Source organism: Plecotus auritus, assembly GCF_963455305.1.
Source record: "Plecotus auritus genome assembly, chromosome: 2".
NCBI classification, from domain to species: Eukaryota; Metazoa; Chordata; class Mammalia; order Chiroptera; family Vespertilionidae; genus Plecotus; species Plecotus auritus.
Genome location: NC_137771.1, coordinates 17,775,011 through 17,796,139, shown reverse-complemented (window position 1 = coordinate 17,796,139; position 21,129 = coordinate 17,775,011). Strand labels below are relative to the sequence as shown.

Sequence of the window (21,129 nt, the reverse complement as noted above, 5' to 3'; positions counted from 1 at the left end):
GGGCAAGTGCTCTCCTAAGATGAAGACACTTGTTTTTAGAGGCTGACGAGGTCAGCTTCCTGTACACGTGTGCTTTCATGGGCCCCTGTTCTTATCAGGCTGCTCCTGCTGCCAGTCCACACTCTGGACCCAAGGGATCTGGAACCTAGCTGGCACCCGCATCACAAAGCCACCTACCTAATTCTCACCACACACCAAGTGCACTTCCTGAAATGAGGCTCCTGTATGCAAGACACATCCATTCAACCCCAGCTCTGGCTGAAATCCCTTCTAAACCGACTCAACGTTAGCGCCTGAGCTGCAGCTGCAGCCAGAGGGCAGAGGAGCAGGTTGAAACCATGCCCACTCCAGGACAAGTGCCCCAAAGCCCAATCTCCTGTCACCTTTGTGGTTCTGCCTCCTGATGAAGGGCGGCTGGCATCTCTCAACCCACGTGGCTCCATGGGTCTCCACTCTGGGGACCAGATCTCTAGTTAGAGTTTCTGCGTTCATTAGGGGGTATTCTCATTTGTGGTAATAAAATGGGGACAGGGCACCACCTCCCAGCCCGACAGCATACCTTTGGCAACATTTCTTAATGTCAGTGGGAATCGGTGATGGTGACTGAATCACAACTGCACCAAAATGCCAAAAGTTACGTTTAATTTACAATGTAATAAAGGTTACAGGTAAAAAGCTACACATAAAGCGTGAAAAGGCCTATTACACAAATGTACAAATCTCTATACAAAGCTCTTATCGATGTTTCCTACCTTCGTCTCCCATGTTCATTAGCCAGGTCTCATCTTAGAGCTTTGGATAACAAGAGCTCTCAAAGTGGGGGAAGCGCCTCCAAACCAACTTCTAAAATGTCTTCTTAGAGACATCAGTTACTTGTAAAGTAAAATCTTTTCCTTTTTAATTGGAATTGTTCTAACTGGTCAAATGCTTTTAAAATTGCCTTCATAACACACTTGAAAAGGAAAGCCTTGGAGAGTACAGTACTCCGGAATCAAATGAGAAACTTCAGCGAGTAGAGAGTACTCAGGTTTGACAAGAAAAACAGGTAAATTTCAAACAAAGTAGTAAGTTTAAAACTATCAACCCGTGTCTATGGCATTCACTGGTCACAGACCACAATCCATCAAAATATTCCCATCCCAACAGAAAGGACAAAGAGAAAAGCCCAACTCCTGGACCTCAAAACCACGGACCCAGTAAAATATTTTTTTGAACTTTAGCTTAACTAAGAATTTTAACCCTTTTTATCCTCAGGTCCATGGCAACCCTTTGCTATGTGGAACCTACAGGGATAGTAAATATAAATTAGGCTGCTGGACCCCTAAGGCCGGTGATGCCATGGTTACCTCCCCAGCTCTGAATTCGACTCTTTGGGCCTTGAGTCTCTCCACAGAGTACATGACTTAAAATAAAAAGAACCCTGGAAAGAGGGAAGAAAGAAAAGGGAGGTCATGGAGGCCTGGGAGACTCCAGGGCACCAATTTAAAATGATGTATGAAACATTCTTCTGCACTGGAAGTGTTCTGAAGAGCAGTCTTTACGGGATATTTCAACCCCACCCCCAGTTTTGATATTAGATGTTTAGGACCCCAGGAGACATTCTGAAAGACGATACTGCACACATGGAAAATTTTTCTCCCAAGTTCATCAGCTCCCCCATCACCCTTCCACCCAATTCCCACCCAATCCCACCCCTTTTCCATGACCAAAAATATCAAATTAGTAAGGAAGGCGTGGGCTTCTTGCCCGGCCAAGCTTCTTTTGCATATTTCTTCTTCTTGGGTTCGTTAACAGCTTCGGGGATGTAGACTGCAGGGTTTGGTGTAGGATTCATGTTCACTGCTGATGGCACAACAGGAGTCAAGTCCACATCAGGGGCGAGGTTTGGGTATGGCATGGGCAAACCACCAATGAGTGCTGTCCCGTGGATGCCATGCGGCTGGGAGCCGGCTTCATTGTGTGTGGGTGGCAGGCCCCCGTAGAGTCCCCCACTGAATGCAAAGTTCTGCATGCGCCTGCTCCCCGATTCTTCCAAGCCCAGGGAGCCAGGGCCTTCCATCCGCTTCTTCTGTGGTTTACAAGGAACAGAGCAGACAAGAGGTGAGGCACAAGGGTGGTGCTAATTAGCCTTTTCTATTCTAGCCCTAAAATACTGGGGAAGGCCCCTAAACCTCTAGCTTATTTTGTTTCCCAGACAACCTATTTCCCAGTCCTGAAATCTCAATGATTAAAGAGATTTTACAACGGTCCTCTAATGTGATGGGTCCACATAAAGTATTTACCAACCTAAGTCACACTGAGAAAAATGAGGATAGTGTGTGTTTTATAAAGTAAACCTCATCCAGTTTAAGTGACTATCCTTAGCTTGTCATACCTCTCCCTCTCTTTTTTTGGTGTTAAAATGCCCTTTTAGGAAGTAGGTAATAATGGGTGGTAGTAGGTATTTAAATTTGGAGGGGGATCAGAAGTTAGTATTTATCTTCACGTTGGGCACCAAATTTCTAAACAGCAATCTCAGAGCAAAACAAATCTGTAGTGAATGAAAGAAGTTTACTGGTTGCCTGGGGCTGGGAGTGGAAGGGAACTGACAGCAGAGGGACATCAAGGAATTTTCTGGGTGATGGAAATCTTCTATATGTCGATTATAATGGTGATGATCAGGGGTACACATTTGTCAAAACTCAAACTGTACACTTACCATGTGTGCATTTTACTGTATGTAAATTATACCATAATAAATCTGATATAAAAGTAAAAATATCTTCTGGTTTTGTTCTTTAGTGACAACAGAACATTCCAAAAAGAGAGAAAAGAGCTCAAGGGGAAATGTGACATGAGCACTATGTCACACAGAAAAATTTCACCTTGTACTTTTTCACAAGAGACTAAAGAAAGTTCATGAAAGATCCCCCTCCCTTCTCTACTTCTTTTGAATTAAACAAAGACTAACCAGGAATTTGACACATCACTCTAGTCTAATATATTCTAAAGACTTTTAAAAAATAAAACTCTATCATTGCAAGTACATAAAAATATAATGGATTTTTGTGCACTGAAAACAAACAAAAACTCTATAGCATCTCTGACCAGCGTCTTCCAATTACTTTTTTTAAAAAATATATTTTTATTGATTTCAGAGTGGAAGGGAGAGGAAGAGAGAGAGATAAAATCATCAATGATGAGAATCATTGACCAGCTGCCTCCTGCAGAATACCACACTAATCCCTCCCTTGATTACTGGGGATCAAGCCCACAATCTGGGCATGTGCCCTCAAATGGAATTGAACCTGGGACCCTTCAGTCTGCAGGCCGACGCTCTATCCACTGAGCCAAACCGGTCAGGGCCCAATTACTTTTTTAATACCTCTATTTACAGGGATCCCAGTACTTAAAGGATTATTTATTCCTAGCTGTCAGGTAGTTCCTCCACATGTTTAGCAATCAGAACATCTCTGTAACTTCCACCTCTTAGTTCTCCAACATGCCTGGTCTTTATAAACCTAATCAGGTTTGGGCTGGCTTTCCTGTCTGTGCCACTCCCAGGCACAGAGAAAGGCAGCAGTGCCATGCAGAAATACAATGCCTCTTTCTTGCCCAATAGCTAACTCTGAGTGAAGAAAGGTGGGCCTCTCTGCAGCCTGCTGGAGGTAAATTTACATTGCACCATAATTTACATACAGCATCAAGCTGGCTAGTCCTCTGCAGCCTTATTATGGGCTCCAGGATCCTCTAGACATAGATGGAGTAAAAGTATGACCACAGGGTAAAAAAATGGGAGAGGAGCAAAGAATGTGTTTTAAAATTAAGAACACCTGACCTATTTATAAAAGAGTGGATTGTTAAACCAGACTATATGAAATGGCATTTCAAATACTGTTACAATGTGCTTCCTACCTTCACGGGGACCACTGCAGTCTGTACCATGTTCCGGAAGCGTCCAACTGATGGATCCACATCCTCTGCAGAAAGACATGAGGGAAGGATTAGTGTGGTATTCTACGGGGAGGGTTAAGGGAACAGGGCTCACTACAAACAAAGCAATCACAACTCATATTGAAACAATAAAATACAGCTAACACGTCAAGTGTTTCTATGTGCGGGCACTGGGTTAAATCCTCACAACAAGACTATGAGGTGAGCATGACTACAATCAACTTCTTTTTCACCTTTTATTTTTTTTATGTTTTTATTTTGATTTCAGAGGAAGGGAGAGGGGGGGAGAGATAGAAACATCAATGATGAATAGAGAATCACTGATCAGCTGCATCCTACATACCCGCTGCTGGGGATCTGAAACCGCAACCCGGGCATGTACCCTTGACTGGAATCGAACCCCGGACCCTTCAGTCCCCAGGCTGACACTATTCACTGAGTCAAACCACCTGGGGCTACAGTAAACATTTAATAGACAAGAAAACACCTCAGGCTAAGAGGAGTAAAGTGATGGGCCTAGTCACCCTAAGGAAGAGTGGAGGAGCCAGGATTTAGTCCAAGTAGCCAGAATAGGACTGGACCACTGTGCTGTGCTGCCTTCCCCGAGTTCTTTCTCATTCCATATACTTCCCTCTTTTGAGGGAGAAAGTAGAGTGCATATCAGCAATCCCATGATAGTGATAAAACAATGACATGTCAAGAGGTCACACACCACCTGTCTTGGTAATGCCCACTCATTAGCAAATAATAGAATTAGGATTCAGATCCAGGGCTTCCAACTTCACTTGGCCTTTTGACCTGAACAACTGTATAAAATCAAGACTTTTACTGCCATGGCCAGTGTGCTCAGCAGTTAGAGTATCGGTCTGCCTACTGAAGGGTCATGGGTTTGATTCCCCAACAAGGGCACAGATTTGGATTGCAGGTTCCATCCCAGGCCTGGTCATGGTGCATGCGGGAGGCAATCAATCAATGTGTCTGTCTCACATCGATGTTTCTCTCTCTCTTTCTCCTTCCCTCCCTCCCTTTCACTCTCTCTAGAAATCAATGGGAAAAATATCCCCGGTGAGAACTACACACACACACACACACACACACACACACACACACACACACACACACACGGACTTTTACTAAAGGATCTGAAGCCCTCATCCAGGCAGAGTGGGAGAGCAGCTCCCTTTTCACAGCTTACACATGTTATTATACCCTACAAAGCTTCTAGCTTCATTCACTCTACAGGGAGAAAGAGATAAGACCAAGTAAGGGACATGTTTGCAGTCAGCCCAGTCTATTGTGCCTCATTTATTGGACATCAGACATGGAAATAAGAGCAAGATACTGTCCTGCTTTTAAAGAGTTCACAGCTGTAAAGCCAGACAGGCTACAACACACTGAAGGTGCTTCAAGACAAGTAGCAAAACTGTTCTGTATCACAGAGAGGACAACTGCGCTGGACCACCTCGGATGAAGTTTTCTTGCTGAAGGCTGTGCGTATGGCAACAGGCAGTCTGACTTGTTAGCATTACTAGAGAAAACTACTCCAAGTCCCCTTCATCTTAATGTAGTGACAGGAAAGGGATTATTTCCCTAATTGATGCTGTACATCTTATTTTAAATGCATTGAGGAGCTTACTATTTTAAAGATGAGCAATCGTATGAATTCCTTTGGAAAATAAAGATTCCCTATTTAATCTGAATAATTACACCTGGTTGATTTAAGTGTGACTTTTCACTTTAGGATAACTGCAAAGAATATGCCCTGGTATATTCATTGAATAACCAATCTTTGTTCAATGAATGAATGAATAAATAGCTTCCATATGGAAGAAGAAAGAGGAAAGATAACCAGACTCAGGAAGGAGACAAGGTCTCTAAAAAAGGGCACCCTTATCTTTCCTCACTCCCACAGGAGCCCTGTTCCAATCATCCATCCCTTCAGCAAGGAAAGCTGAACGAGGCTGAGGCACACAAGCAACTGGAGCCTGACAGGAGTGGCTACTGGGGGATGCACCCCACGCATGCACTAGGCCTGTAGAGGGGAGGGACTAAGCCTCTCTGGGGGACCCTGTCCTGTGCTGGCTGAATGATGGCCAGGCCCTCTCCTCTTTTCCTCATTCTAGTCGTAGAGAATACGCATGTCCTAGGAGAGCCCTGCTCCTGGAAGATCTACCAATGAATTCCTTACGAAGTCTACTGCTGGTATAGGAAAGGCTGCATAGGTAGAAGGCAAAAGTTGTGGCAGATAATGATGGGGATAATAGCTAACATTTATCAAGAGCTTATTGAATCCCGAGCACTGATATGAAGTGTTTTTACCTATGTCAATCATTTATTCTCCCCACCAATCCTGTGAGGCCAGTAGTCTTTTAAGTTACTTGGCCAAGGTCATACAACTACTAAGAGGAGAGGTGGATTTCAAACCCAGGCCCTCTGATTTCAGAGCCCATACTCTAAACCTCTATGCTATATTCTGCCTGAATACAGCACCTTCATAAAGCTATGAGGCAGTAATTTTCCAGAAGAAAAACAAAGCAGATCAGACACTGAGTCCTGAGAGAGACTTAAGTGTTTAGTCCAGGAATTCCCGTTATTGACTGTTCATCAATACAATAATAGCTTGTTTGAAGCTACAAATTTTTAGGCCCAACCTCTAGAAACTTACTCAATAAGTTCCAGGGCCCAGAAATAAGTTTTCTAGATTGGTCATACAGCCCGTGCCTAAACATTTCCCTCGGGCATTCAATACTTTTAGGAATAATCCTTTCCACTTCACACACCATCAGAAAGTAAACTTGTCACTAGAATGAATGCCTCAATCTCTTTCAGAGAAATCCTTTTAATTCTTCTAAATATAAGGATTCATTGTTGCTTCTTAAAAATATATTTTAGCCAAAACCGGTTTGGCTCAGTGGATAGAGCGTCGGCCTGCGGACTGAAGGGTCCCAGGTTCGATTCCGGTCAAGGGCATGTAACTTGGTTGCGGGCACATCCCCAGTAGGAGGTGTGCAAGAGGCAGCTGATCGATGTTTCTCTCTCATCGATGTTTCTGACTATCTATCCCTCTTCATTCCTCTCTGTAAAAAATCAATAAAATATATTAAAAAAAATATATATATATATATATATATATATATATATATATATATATATATAATTGATTTTTTACAGAGAGGAAGAGAGAGGGATAGAGAGTTAGAAACATTGATGAGAGAGAAACATTGATCAGCTGCTTCCTGCACACCTTCTATTGGGGATGTGCCCACAACCAAGGTATATGCCCTTGACCGGAATCGAACCCGGGACCTTTCAGTCTGCAGGCCGACACTGTATCCACTGAGCCAAACCGGTTAGGGCTCATTATTGCTTTTCATGCTGAGCCAAATACTTGCTACTCGCTAGCTCTGTTCCCTTGTTAAGGTTAGTCCTGCAAATATCCAACCACAGTGGCCATGCCTCCTCCAATCTGCTCTCCCTCATGCATGGTTCCCTACATTCCCAGAATTCAGGGCACTGTTTTCTGTATATAATAGTCTCTTTCTCTCTCACGACTACATCACATATTTGATGGTTAGGGCCATGCTTGTATTTAGTAACATATATGAACGAGTTGTGCTCAGAACACGAACCAGTGGTGTCACTGTCCCCAATTCTTCTATTAATGCAATCTTACACTGTACTTGATTAGTTTTCACATACTCCTAATGACTAAAACTACATTTTCTTCCTTTCTCTCTCTTTTTTTTTATCCTTACCTGAGGATATTTTTCCATTGGTTTTTAGAGAGTGGAAGAGGGAAAAACAGAGAGAAATATTGATGTGAGAGAAACACATCGATTGGTTGTCTCCTGCATGAGCCCCGACCAGGGCCCAGGCCAGGGAGGAGCCTGCAACTGAGGTATGTACCCTTGACCTTAATCGAACCCGGGACCCTTGGGTCCACATAAAACTGCATTTTCAATTAACTAAAATCCCTTGATCTTTTTTTTTTCATGCTGGAGCAGACCATCTCCATTTAAATAATTGATATTTTGAACCTAAAAGCAGTACTTGAAAGTGATTCTCACTGCATTTTACTTTGGAAATTAAAAGCAACTTGTTAGTCTGGGATCCTTGTTTCTTCTATCCACTGAGATTTATTTTCAAATAAGTTTTTTTTTATCCCAATTCCATCTTCACTGTGTAACTGTACCTCCCAGCTCTACGTCATCCATCTACCAGAGTACTTAAGATACAACATAGGTCCAAAAAATAAATGTTGAATGGTGGAACAAATTGGAAAAGTTAGTGGCCTTCCCATAACACAATGCTCTTATCTTACTGACATTTCCATACAAACTATAAATTACTTCCTTCCAGAGAGGCAAGTCTTCAATGCAGTTAACAGTAGCAGCAGAAGGTTCTCCAATCTTAGAGTTACCACTCATACACAGAACCCCATAAAGACAATAAAGTTCTGCTTTGAGGTCAAAACAGAAAACACTTATGCTTAACTTAAACCTCTACTATGACATAGACATTCTGGATCAGCAGAGAATTACAGCCTTGCACTGTATACTGAATTAAATGGACCCTCCTGTTAGCTATTTCTTCCACAGAGCAAATGGATAATCACTGAGTTGTTGAGAGCACTCCATCAATGAACTGTAAAAACTATCTCTCCTTAATATAGCACCTGTTATCCTAAACCTTGGAAACATTACAACTGACCTATAGGTTGTGTACACTACTCTCTGAGACCACAGCTTTTTCATCAGAAGAAACTAGAAAGACACCTCACCTGGATTGATGATTTCATCATCCTCACTGAAAGTCACCCGTGAATTCTTCCTCTTCCTCTTTGGTCTCTGAATATCCAGATTCCCCTCCTCAATGGTGAGGGTGGAAATCCGCTTGTTGTGGGCAGTGTTGAACTCTGTCAGGTTCTAGGCCAGGGTTCACACAGGAAAAGACAAGAGTCAGTACACACAAAATTTGAAGCAGAATATCTTACTAAATGAAGGGCAGAAAGGCATGAGGGGCTAACCTTGACTTCCCCAGGCAGACAAGATTCTCCTCTGTATTCAGAAAGAACTCATTACTATCCCCAGATTGCCAATATTTATAAGTCACCTTTGTCAGAATGTGCCCCCTTTGACTAGTGGGGCAGTGATATGCAAAAGGAGGTGAGGGCCTTGAGCTGAAAACAGGTCATCTGTACAAACATCTTTGAGTTGAGGTTTTGTTGTTTTTTTATTGACTTCAAAGAGGAAGGGAAAGGGAGAGAGAGAGAACATGATGAGAGAGAATCATTGATTGGCTGCCTCCTGCATGCTCCACACTGGGGATCAAGCCCGCAACCTGGGCACGTGCCCTGACCAGGAATGGATCTGAGACCTCCTGGATCATAGGTTGATGCTCAACCACTGAGCCACACTGGCCAGATAAGATTTGCTTGTTTTTAAGAAAGGTTATCATGTCTTTATGCCGAGAATTAAAAGAATGTAACTGGAAGGAACTCCAATAATTCTTTTAAAGTAACAAAACAGAGATGAGAAAGGATGATTGGCAGCTTTCTTCCCAGTAACTCTCTTTGAGAACTCATAAGGACATTGTCAGTGCACTTAACATTTGGCATTAATATTTTGTCACTCCCCATTCCTGTGTATGGTCCCATTTCTATTCATAACCATCCATCCATCTCAATGATTAACTTGGCCTCAGCACTGCTGCCTGCCTCTTCCCAATCCTCTGGACTTATTCCAATCTGCATTGCGGTTTGAGATATTCAAAATATCTTGAGAATAAAGACCCAGAGAGGACCTCACATACAAATTTAAGATACAGGAAATCATGGAAGAAGTCTGGAGGAGAAATGGGTAAGAGTGACCACCACCAAGGCCTCTGGCTATGAGGCTACTTCTTTAGAACAAAATAACTTCTAAATTTTAAGATTTCCCTGGTGCTTTTCTTCCTAAGGCTGGGACACTGCCTTAGTGTAACTAGAATAGTAAGTGCATGTGGGTGGTTAAGGACATGCTTACATATGGTCTACCTAAATAGACCAGTCACACCAGTGCAGTGATTGACATGTAAAGGATGACAGCCACATCACATATTGGAGTCAGCCTCTAGAAAAGGAAAACTTTAGCACTTAAATAAAATATTGTAAAATTCATAGCCTTCAGGGCGGCCAGGCCCATAAGAACAAAATCAGTCTAGCTCTATTCAGAAGATTCCTGGGCTATTTGGACAATATCAAGAAAGCAATGTAAATGAATGAAAGCTTCAGTCTAAGTCAGTGCTGTCCAATCGAACTTTCTGAATCATTAAAATGTTCTCTATTTGTGCCATTCAACACGGAAGTCACTAGCCACATGTGACTACTGAGTATTGAAATGTGGTTAATAACCACCGCATTTGATAGTGCAGCTCTAGAAAACTTTAACTCCCAGCCTTGGCATCTAACATCCAGTGAAGGTGCATAGACAACCATGAGGGTCTATTGGCAAGAGACCAGTTTCCTCGTTACCCCTGGTCATACATTACCAAATCACACAATGTAGCTCTCCAAAGTGTGTCACAGTTGACCACCTTATAACTGACAAAGTGGCAAAGGCCCATCACTGGGCTCAAGAAAACCTCCTGCTGCTAAGTCTTTGGCATTTCAAGCTACACAGACAGCTACATAATGGAAAAACTAGAGTCCCAAAAGACAAAATAATGACAGAGACGTGGAATTACATCAAGTTCGGTTTCCTCCTCTGGAAGCCCCAGTAAGCCCTTGAGTTCATCATCCTCTCCACCCATCTTCTCATCTCCTTTCACAGCCGATGGCAATGTCTGAGGCTTCTCACGTAGAGTGTATGCCCTTGTGGATGCGCCAAATGAGACTGTGGAATCGATGGGAATTTGCTGAGGCTTGTGAGGTTCCAACCGAATGTGACCCAAGAAAGTGCCGTGTGCTGGGAATAACCAAATCAAAAATGTAAGAGAAAAAAACCAACCTGAGTTGTAGGAGAGCAGCTCCTCCCAGCATTATCAGTTCTGCTTTTTAAAATAAAAATGACACTGAGTCCACTTTGCATCCCTTGTCATGGGTCACAATGAAAAGGAAAACTCCTTCACTGGGTCTTGAATCTCTTCAGTGGAATTCTTACACATCTTCAGACCTGCTGTTAACCCAGATAACAAATACCACTGCTTGCTCTCTGCTGCCAGACAGGCGTGGCTCCATTCTGGGTCCAGCAGGAATGGCTCCAACCCAGCAATAACCATGCCACCCAAGGCAGGAGACAGGCATCGCTGTGGTCTGACCTCTCCAGCCCCAAGTCTAAGGAATATAGGCCCTGCTGGCAGGTATGCTTGGGTTTTCCCCAGAACAGGAAAGGAGGTTGGCTGAAACAGGTGCAATATCAATACCAAGGCAAGCCAAAATCCTACTGCTGAGTCTGAATATTTTTCTGCATGTTATAAAATGGACAGAAAAGATGAGATAAATTTGCAAGTAAGTACTTGTGAGACAAGGCTTTCCAAAATCATTATATCAGCAGACTGGGGTGGGATATGTGTTGGAAAAGTGGGGAAGGAGAACATGGTCAGCCCAGGAAGCAGGATCCTTTACATTTTACATTGTATTTATATATGGGAAAAGTGAAAAAGGCTCCATGTAGTTAAGTCTCAACTGCATTTCTGGGATTATCTTTGGCAAAGTTGAAAATCTTATTAGTTGGAGTATATTCACGAAATTAAAATTTATATTATTAGTCAAAGCAGAATGTAACTGGGATAAAAAACCTTTTATAAAAATTAAATATTGCTCAAAACAAGTATTGTTGTTACTGTCTTGTACCACTACTCTATTATATTAATGGAGCTAACCACAGCTTCTGCCTAACTGGACCACAATTTATCATGGTCCTATCAACACTTAGATACCCATAGTCCCTAGCTCCTGAGTGTTTTTGTTGAAGCTGTTCTCTATATATACCAAGTGCCTCCTCCAGGACAGTCCTCCCCAAAACCCTCTTCTCTCTCCAGTCATCAATTATTCAGGAAAATAGGCGATATCACAGGAGTCGAGAAGAGTTGATTTAAAAATCAAATGTAAACTTCTTCCTTGATGAATAATAAAACACAAATTGAAACTGAATAACTTAAAGAGAACTTTCACATTGCCCAAAAGAAATGTGTGAGACAGAATAAGATGTGAGTTACTTACTACTATTGAGATCTATTAGAAAAACTCTCTTCAGATGCTTGTGGTAGACCAAGGCAGCGTGGACCCGAGAGCAAGACTGGTGGTCAATGGTAAAGTCACACAGATCAGGGTTTCTCCCAAATAAGTAATATTTCTTCTCATCAATAATCAGTTTCTAAATAAACATTAAATTAAATGTTACTTAAATAGTCTCAACAGGGTTAAGCAAAAATTCTTCTAATCAAATAAGTAGAGGATATTGAATAGAAAAATTCCTTGCCACAGTGAAAAAAATTTATTTCCCATTATTCTTTAAGATAAAGAGCTCAGAATAACTTACTAACATGTTGAGGGATAGATGACAATATCCCCAAAGTAGCGGTCAAATGTTTAGTGTTGATATGAAAAGAAGTTTTCCTACGAATTCTATTACGTAAAAGTGATCTGCAAAAGGGGTTGTCTTCTGTCCATTGGAAATTTAAGGTTTCAACGAATAGTAATTTTAGGTCAAGCAAGAAATAAGAACACAAAGCATGTTTATAAAGTAATGACTGCTTTTCAGAAACATAACCAAAGGAAGATTATCAATTGATTAGGAAAGAAAGGGGTTATAAATACCTATTTATATTCGAATCATGCTATCATAGCCCCAACATACTTTTGGAATACTCTGAGCTGAATTTAGCTTTATGAGAAACTCACAACACTGTCCTTATTTTTCTTTTAATCCTGGGTTAGTAAACCCTGACACAGCCTGGTTGTAAACTGAGCTGTCAAAGATAAAGGACTCTAGATAAATTTTTACTAACACTTCTTCCAGTTTTAAAAGTCTACAATTTGACCATTTTAAAGAATAACCCTTTCAAGGTTTCATTAAGCTCTAGTTCACATTTCACATGACACTCCTTCTAAAATCCCTGAGAGAAGACAACACAAAGCTGAATAGAGAAGCACATCAAGTTAGTATGGTTCCAGGCTAGGAATCAAGAGGTTTATATTTCATTCCTGGCTATGTCATTGAACTCACAGAGGGCTACTATTCTCCCTTATGCTTTAGTGTTCCCCTTACAAGACCAGAAATATACCTCATGCACTGATAACAGGAACAGCCATTGGGTATTTATGTGCCACACACTGTGGTCTGTGTTTTATGCTGTTATTTCACCCTCACAACCACTCTATGTGGTGGGTACATACTATTATTCCCATTTTTATAAATGACAAAACTGAGGCATAAGGAAATTAACACATTCAAGTTCATACAGCCAGATATTTAAAAGCTAAATTAGAAATTCAGAGAGGCATAAAATCTGTCTGACTTCAGAGTCTAAGCTCTTTTAACCATATTATATATTTTCTCCACTCTACCTGCATCAGAAAATGCACTATATGGCAAGGAACATTTTAATGAATGAACAACTATGGCCACACTCTTAATTTTTCTTTAAACAATCACTTACCCAGTTTCTTTCAAGTTTAGCCTTAAGGTTCAAAATTAGTTCAAGCTAGTCTAGGTATGTGGGTCACTGCTGGGAAACCCTGTCCACAGTGACCATCTGCTACTGGCAAGGCTTGTTCCAGACTGAACAGCCTGACAGCTCAATGAGACGATCATCCCCAGGTCTGCCTAAACTCAAATTTTAAGATTTGGGTTAAATATAAGACATTGCTTTAAAATTGAGTTTTTAAGTTTCAACATCTTATTCTCTAGGTAATATCTGCGCAGGTTGAATCTACTGCATTTCTCATTCATATTTATATGCATCCAGATTATGCCCTCACAAACTTAAATTTGCTAACCACAGGGCTCATTGGATAGTCTCAAGGAAACTGTATATAAGACCACCACTAATAGACCACTGACCAAATTTCTATGTTTCTAAGGTGCCAAAGACATACCAGAGATCTAGGTATTTAGAGGGCGAGGGGGAGTGAAAGGTCTTCCAAATTAAATATATACATTCATTATTAAAGGCATCTCAATTATAGAAACATAAAAATGTAGCAGGAAAATACAGTATGTCTTAGAATTAAGGAAATTTGTTAACTCCTGGACAATGTGCTTTCTCTAAGTAAATAAAATAATGTATTGGTCTTTTAATAGTCACCAAAGCCACAATTTCTTGACTAGCAATGGCTGAGACCATTATCCAGTTGTGCCACTGAGTTATAACTCAGAGTGTGTCTTTACACACTGGGCTAAAAAGACTCACGGCTTTTGTTTTAATATTGCACTTCTTAAACCCAGCTATCACAACACATCACCAGCCTCTGACACAAGGCTAGGACATAGATAGCTCGGTTAGTATCAAGTGCTGTCTAAATCTTTAAAAATAAGCACATAAATCTGTTCCTCTCAGAAACAGCACAGTGATGTCTAAAGACTGCAACTTGACAATTGTATGGCAACTCAGCACACCTAAGAGCAATGAAAGACAGAAAACATTATCCGTTAATAGAAATCAGTAATCAGAGGAATGTCTGACAACTAACAGCACTTTAAAAATATAAATTATTTCACAAAGGAATATGATATAATCATTAAAGCTAGGCCTCCTTTCTGTTTCTTGTTGCAAACTGAAGATTTACTAAATTCTGGTAACAAAACATATTTCTATGTCTTTAAAGCTTCATGCTATTTGGCAACAATATTTTATATATGTGGAACAGTCTATAAAATAGGTTTTACAGACAATTTAGCAAAATTATTTTATTGAATAATCTTGAATTTTTTTTAAGAATATATTTTATTGATTTTTTACAGAGAGGAAGGGAGAGGGATAGAGAGTTAGAAACATCGATGAGAGAGAAACATCGATGAGAGAAACATCTATCAGCTGCCTCCTGCACACTCCCCACTGGGTATGTGCCTGCAACCAAGGTACATGCCCTTGACTGGAATCGAACCTGGGACCCTTGAGTCCACAGGCCGACGTTCTATCCACTGAGCCAAACCGGTTAGGGCAATCTTGAAGTTTTTTAACTTTTAAAATAGAAGAACTCTACATTGATGGTGCATTATGGAACTGTACACCTGAAACCTATATAATTTTATTAATCAATCTCACCCCAATAAAATCAATTAAAACCAAGTAAATAAAATCTCTCTATATAAAAGCCTAATATGCAAAGTGTCCTCTCAGGAGTTCAACCAACTGGGAGTTCGATGGCTCACTATGATGTGCGCTGACCACCAGGGGGCGGCACGGAATGAAGGGAGGCCCCGGCCGGCAGCAGCTAGGGACCCAATTCATGCACAAATTTTGTGTACTGGGTCTCTAGTAAAAAATAAAAAGTCAGAAGAACCCCTGACAAAGGGGCTCTAAACTGATTGTGTATGGGCAAGATGAGTTAATTTAAAAATTCATCACAACTCCTGCTTTAATACTTTGTAAAATACTGGGATATCTCTACAACATCCTGAAGTGACAGTAATATATTTACAGAATATCATTCAGGAAATGTTCACAGACAGCTTTTCAACCATGGAATGATGTTTTTACTATTCACACCAAACAAAAACAACTGCACTCAAAAGTGGGACCCTGAATCTAAATTCTATATGAGCAAGCAAACATAAAATTGGTCTAATACCTGGAGACTCACAGCTCCATAGTCACAGTGGATTTAATCTCCATTTCTTGGTAAATAAATGGTGCCATAAGGATTAAAAATAAAATAAAATCTCACACAACTTAATACCTAATCAAAATTTGTTATCTTCAAGTTCTATGTGGTGTTCATTCTAGAGCAGTGGTTCTCAACCTTTCTAATGCCGCGACCCTTTAATACAGTTCCTCATGTTATGGTGACCCCCAACCATAAAATTATTTTCGTTGCTACTTCATAACTGTAATTTTGCTACTGTTAATGAATCATACTGTAAATATCTGTGTTTTTCGATGGTCTTAGGCTCTACAGCAGCGGTTCTCAACCTGTGGGTCGCGACCCACAGGTTGAGAACTGCTAGCTGGGTCGCCCAAGACCGTGGTCGGCAAACTACGGCTCGCGAGCCACATGCGGCTCTTTGGCCCCTTGAGTGTGGCTCTTCCACAAAATACCATGGCCTGGGCGAGTCTATTTTGAAGAAGTGGCGTTAGAAGAAGTTTAAGTTTAAAAAATTTGGCTCTCAAGCCGAAACCGGTTTGGCTCAGTGGATAGAGCGTCAGCCTGCAGACTAAAGGGTCCCAGGTTCGATTCTGGTCAAGGGCACGTACCTTGGTTGTGGGCACATCCCCAGTAGGAGGTGTGCAGGAGGCAGCTGATCAATGTTTCTAACTCTCTATCCCTCTCCTTTCCTCTCTGTAAAAAATCAATAAAATACATTAAAAAAAAAATTTGGCTCTCAAAAGAAATTTCAATCGTTGTACTGTTGATATTTGGCTCGGTTGACTAATGAGTTTGCCGACCACTGGCCTAACACCATCAGAAAACACAGATATTTACATTATGATTCATAACAGTAGCAAAATTACAGTTATGAAGTAGCAACGAAAATAATTTTATGGTTGGGCCAAAACCGGTTTGGCTCAGTGGATAGAGCGTCGGCCTGTGGACTGAAGGGTCCCGGGTTCGATTCCGGTCAAGGGCATGTACTTTGGTTGCAGGCACATCCCCGGTGGGAGGTGTGCAGGAGGCAGCTGATCGATGTTTCTCTCATCGATGTTTCTAGCTCTCTATCCCTCTCCCTTCCTCTCTGTAAAAATATCAATAAAATATATTTAAAAATAAATAAATAATTTTATGGTTGGGGGTCACCACAACATGAGGAACTGTATTAAAGGGTCGCGGCATTAGAAAGGTTGAGAACCACTGTTCTAGAGACTTGTAGAAAATCTGGAATTCTGCTAAACTTTGCCTTTATAGAACTTATTTCAGGTAATTTTTTATGTAGTGCCTTTCCCACCAGATTTCTTTGAGGATCAGAACCACGCTTGTTTTGTCCACTGCTGTAGTCCCTATGCCGAGCACAATGACTAGAACATAGTAAGCACTCAATGTTGAGTAAATGAATGAATTTCATCACTATTCCATTCTCTTCTTTGAAGGGCTCAGGCCTGAATATCATAAAAGCAACTTAAAAGCTAAACTCAGTCTATGTCATTCACTTTCTTCTTCAATTACTAGAGGCCCGGTGCATGAAATTCCTGCATAGGAGGGGGCGGTGGGAAAGGCCCTCAGCCTGGCCTGCACCATCTCACAATCTGGGACCGCTTGCCTGCCTGCCTGCCTGTTCGCCCCTAACCGCCCCTGCCTTGGCCTCTGCTGTGGCAGCTTCGTCTGGAACATTGTTCGGCTGTTTGGTCTAATTAGCATATTATGCTTTTATTATTATAGATTGCATATCTTGCACCTTCCACACAACTCCATGTACTCAGAGAGAGGGCATTTACCATATTAAAGGGCTTCCAGTTTGATTAGGGCCCATAGGCCTATGATCTATTAAAATCCTTCATTCAGAAGGTGAGAGAAGTGAAAAACAAAACAAAACTGAGTGCTGTGGGAGATAAGAGGTTTGAATGTGTTATATCACCATGTGCTTTTAATAGAAAAAAAAACAGGATGAACGAAAGTAGGATCAGAAAACAAAGCACAGCAGAAGGGGTGGAAAAGTGAGTCACTGGCAAAAATCTTTAATGTGATGGGAAAAAAGGAAAGACATGTATTTCTGTACCTCAATTAATTTGTCTCCTTTGACTACATCCAGATGTAATCCAGGTGGGGGTTTACCTGCCCTGAAAAATAAGAAGGAAAAAGCATTTTCAGAATGAGTTCATAATGCCATTTACAATTATTGTCCCATTCAACACTGCAGCTCTCCTACCAGCCTATAATTAGTTCATGTTCAAGCAGAATGTCATCTACTTCACTGTTATTACAGCTCCTTTTTAAGTTTGACACTTGCTTCCCCAGTGATTCAATTGCTCTAAAACAGGTTTTAATGGATTTGTATTTAGAGCAGCACCAAAGAAACCTGTATTTTAACACTGAATATCTACCTCGGAAAGAAAGCAGCATAGAGAGTGCAAGTACTATAGCTGGAGTAGTCTGATTCTTTGAGTTTGAATCTAAGCTTTGTGACTACTGCAAATAACATATAAAGGTTGAGTACATTGTTGGTGTTTTGTGCTGATCCAAGATTAGTCTCATCACAAAATAAACAGAGCTCTGAACTCTGAGACCAAATCAGAGGTACACAATTAGGGAGTTAGGGCAATCCAATATCATGCCTATGAAACCAGGTACCAATAAATACAAGAGATGTTTCTTACCCTTGAAAGGTCTTTCTATCTATAATGGCTTGTTTAGGGCGCTTTTCTCTATATTTCTATAACCACAGCATTCAAAAGGGATACATGTCAAAGCACCTAACACAGTAGTTGGTGCATAGAGGACTAAAGAAATGGTAGGTGGTATGTCTCTTCTAACTATAAGTTTACTATCCTGATCCAACATCTAAAATCATTGTAGCAGGGAACCAAAAGGGACATAAAATTAGTAGACTGAAGCAACTGGGTGTTACAAAATGCAAAGGAACTCAGAAAACAGGCACACATTCACGTGCTTCCTGTGTTTGCTCCTTTGAAGTTTGAAAAAAAAGAACTATCTTGCCAGAGTCCTTTTGCATATTTGCATGAAAATAATGTACCTGTCCGTCTAATTTGAAGAGCAACAGAGTCATCTCACAATACTGCCCCTACTCCTCTATGGCAGTTGCTGAAAACAGTGCATTGGAAAAAGCCTTTTTGTCTGGGGAACAGGAAAAGCAATGTTACATCCAAAACATGCTTTCTGAACTGCTACTATGTGCCTGGCTAAGGCCTAGGAGCTGGTAATATAAAGGATGCATCAGGCTTTCTGAACTCCTACTATGTGCCTGGCTAAGGCCTAGGAGCTGGTAATATAAAGGATGCATCAGACTCCTTGCCCTTGAGGATCTCAACATAGTGGGAGGCAGAGAAGAATAACATTAATACACTCGTGAGTTACTGCTGAAATAGCTCTAACTCAAGGCAATTCATAATTATTCATCTTGTACTCTACTCAAAGGCTAAATTAAATTATTCCAATATTCCCAAGAACTTGAGCAAGGATGAAAGGGGTTCCTTCCAACAATTCCAGCGCTGGTCGCTGAGAATGCAGGGGTTGGTCAGAGCCGTCCCTGCCCTCAGGGACCTCCCAGTCTGTGGGAGACAAGTACTGGACCAGGGATGCAGCACAACAGAGGGACACGGGGCTCTGAGGTTGGGCTAGGTCCGGGAAGCTAGCTCGTGCGCGTTCGGGACAGAGAGAGCAGGCGGGCAGTACGGTATTCCACGGAGCACCAGATTCAGTCAGGAGTTGAGGTAAGTTCAGGGCCACGGTCCCGAAACGCCCAGGCAACCGGCCGACTGCCGGAGGGGCTGTGTAAGCAAGCGCCTCAGAGCCCCCAACTCTGGGTTCCTCAGTGCCAGGGCCTGGGCTCCCGGTTCCTCCACACGCTGCCCGGCCCGACGAACTGTTCTCCCTCAATCAGTCCGAAAATGTCTAAACCGTTTGGCCCGCTGTGAGAAATGAGCCGCCCAGCCAGCCCAGGCCAGCCCAGACCACTCCAGCCCTGGTCTCCTCGCCACTCACCAAGTCGGGCAGTCGAACAGTGGGAGGCTGGAGCCGGAATTCGTGGCTGCCGCCATCTTGCGTCTCCCCCGCCCATTTGGCGGGCCCGAAGCACGCCGGGAAACTGGAAGACTCTGAAGGGAGAAGCGGCATCCCAGTATCCTGTGCGTGCGCGCGCGCACACGCGCACACGCACGCACGTAGGGGGCGCTTCTAGTGGCGGTGGAAACTGGGATGTAATTTTGAGGTGTTTGTCAGTGTTTGAGACAGTTTGTCAGCGTCTCCGAAGACGAGGGTTTTCCCTGGCTGGGAGGTGTCTGAAGAAAAGGTGCTTGTAAGGGGAGGTATCGGTCTCCCGCACGTCCTCCTGCAAACACTGCTGGACTCTTAAATCTGTGACTCCATCCTTGCTACAGGCTTGCACCCCAATCTAGAGAGGAATTAGAGCGCAGAGTTTAGAAATTACAGTAATCACTCATTCTGTTTCTCTTACGGGCCCTTCTCTGCAGTTGCATGCTCACTTCCTCTTCCTAATCCAAATCTGAACCCTGTGGACTTATGTATATTATCTGGGAATCTGCTTTAGGGGGTCATCTAGTCTATTTATGAAAAGTCCAGACATGCTGGGCCAAGAAGGATCCAATCAGAGGCAGACATCCAAATCGTCAATGGTTAATCAAGTTGTGGCCCCTTTGGAATTTTGGTCATGGTGACTAAATCGTGAAAGGAAGCATTAGGATTCCAGGCCTGCCCTAGGCCAACAGCTGGCTGAAAGAGACCGTCAGCAGGTCCTCTAGTTGTAATCGCTATGTTTGTTGGGTGCTTACTTCTCTGGGCAAGTATATATTTTATATGGATCATCTCATTTAATCTTCACAACACTCTTGAGGTAGGTATGGTCCCTGAACGCTCAGATTGAGTTGCCCAGCCTCACCCTAGAAAGAGGGGTGAGTGGGATTCAAACCTAAATCTGTATGATGCCCTGAACTTACCTCAACTCCTGAATCTGTATGATGCCAAAGGCTCTTTCATCACCACTGTCTCACAATGAGATGTTGATATATTATCATGCAAATGATGCCCAACACTTTTTCACTTTTGCAGAAAGTTTGGGTTATCTGACTTTTTTCTTTTTAAAGGAAACTAATTGAAAATTGTTCACCCAGAAAGAGGCACTGCACATTATTTTTCTTGATTTCCTTGCTACTGGTCCTCTAGATTTTAAATTGAACATCAGCCTGTTCAAAAGATTTTGTCCTTAATGACATCTCCAGGAATCAAGATTTAATTGCAACATAATACTAACTTGGATTTTGAAATGATCAACTCTTAGGCAGGTAGGAGAATCACTTTCCTCTGGCTTTCAAAAGCACAATAAATTTATCCAGCAAGGATCCCCAGCAAGGATGTTAATGGATCAG

At 41.9% G+C, this 21,129-nt stretch overlaps 1 protein-coding gene across 3 annotated transcripts; it reads right to left on the bottom strand.

Moving 5' to 3' along the window:
- Window positions 1-626: 626 nt before the first annotated feature.
- On the bottom strand, window positions 627-19,857 carry PPP1R8 (protein phosphatase 1 regulatory subunit 8). 3 transcript variants are annotated; one of them, XM_080656967.1, is made up of 7 exons: window positions 19,730-19,857; window positions 17,787-17,847; window positions 12,134-12,287; window positions 10,657-10,877; window positions 8,714-8,858; window positions 3,895-3,959; window positions 627-2,068 (listed from the first exon to the last, which is right to left on the bottom strand). In XM_080656967.1, the coding sequence occupies exons 1-7, from the start codon at window positions 19,783-19,785 to the stop codon at window positions 1,715-1,717; spliced, it is 1,056 nt and encodes a 351-aa protein (XP_080513093.1). In that variant the 5' UTR covers window positions 19,786-19,857; the 3' UTR covers window positions 627-1,714. The 3 variants fall into 3 exon arrangements, with proteins under 3 accessions (XP_080513093.1, XP_080513095.1, XP_080513094.1); XM_080656969.1 differs by lacking the exon at window positions 10,657-10,877 and adding an exon at window positions 10,920-11,087 and having other exon boundaries at window positions 19,730-19,815; XM_080656968.1 differs by having other exon boundaries at window positions 633-2,065.
- Window positions 19,858-21,129: the final 1,272 nt, after the last annotated feature.

Bases quoted from the DNA above. Each gene is read 5' to 3' on its own strand.
- PPP1R8 (XM_080656967.1), bottom strand. From the start codon at position 19,785: ATGGCGGCAGCCACGAATTCCGGCTCCAGCCTCCCACTGTTCGACTGC. The intron at 10,878-12,133 runs GTAAGTAACTCA...GGTTATTCCCAG, and splicing joins TCTAATAGATCTCAATAGTA to CACACGGCACTTTCTTGGGT. The intron at 2,069-3,894 runs GTAGGAAGCACA...TGTAAACCACAG, and splicing joins CTGCAGTGGTCCCCGTGAAG to AAGAAGCGGATGGAAGGCCC.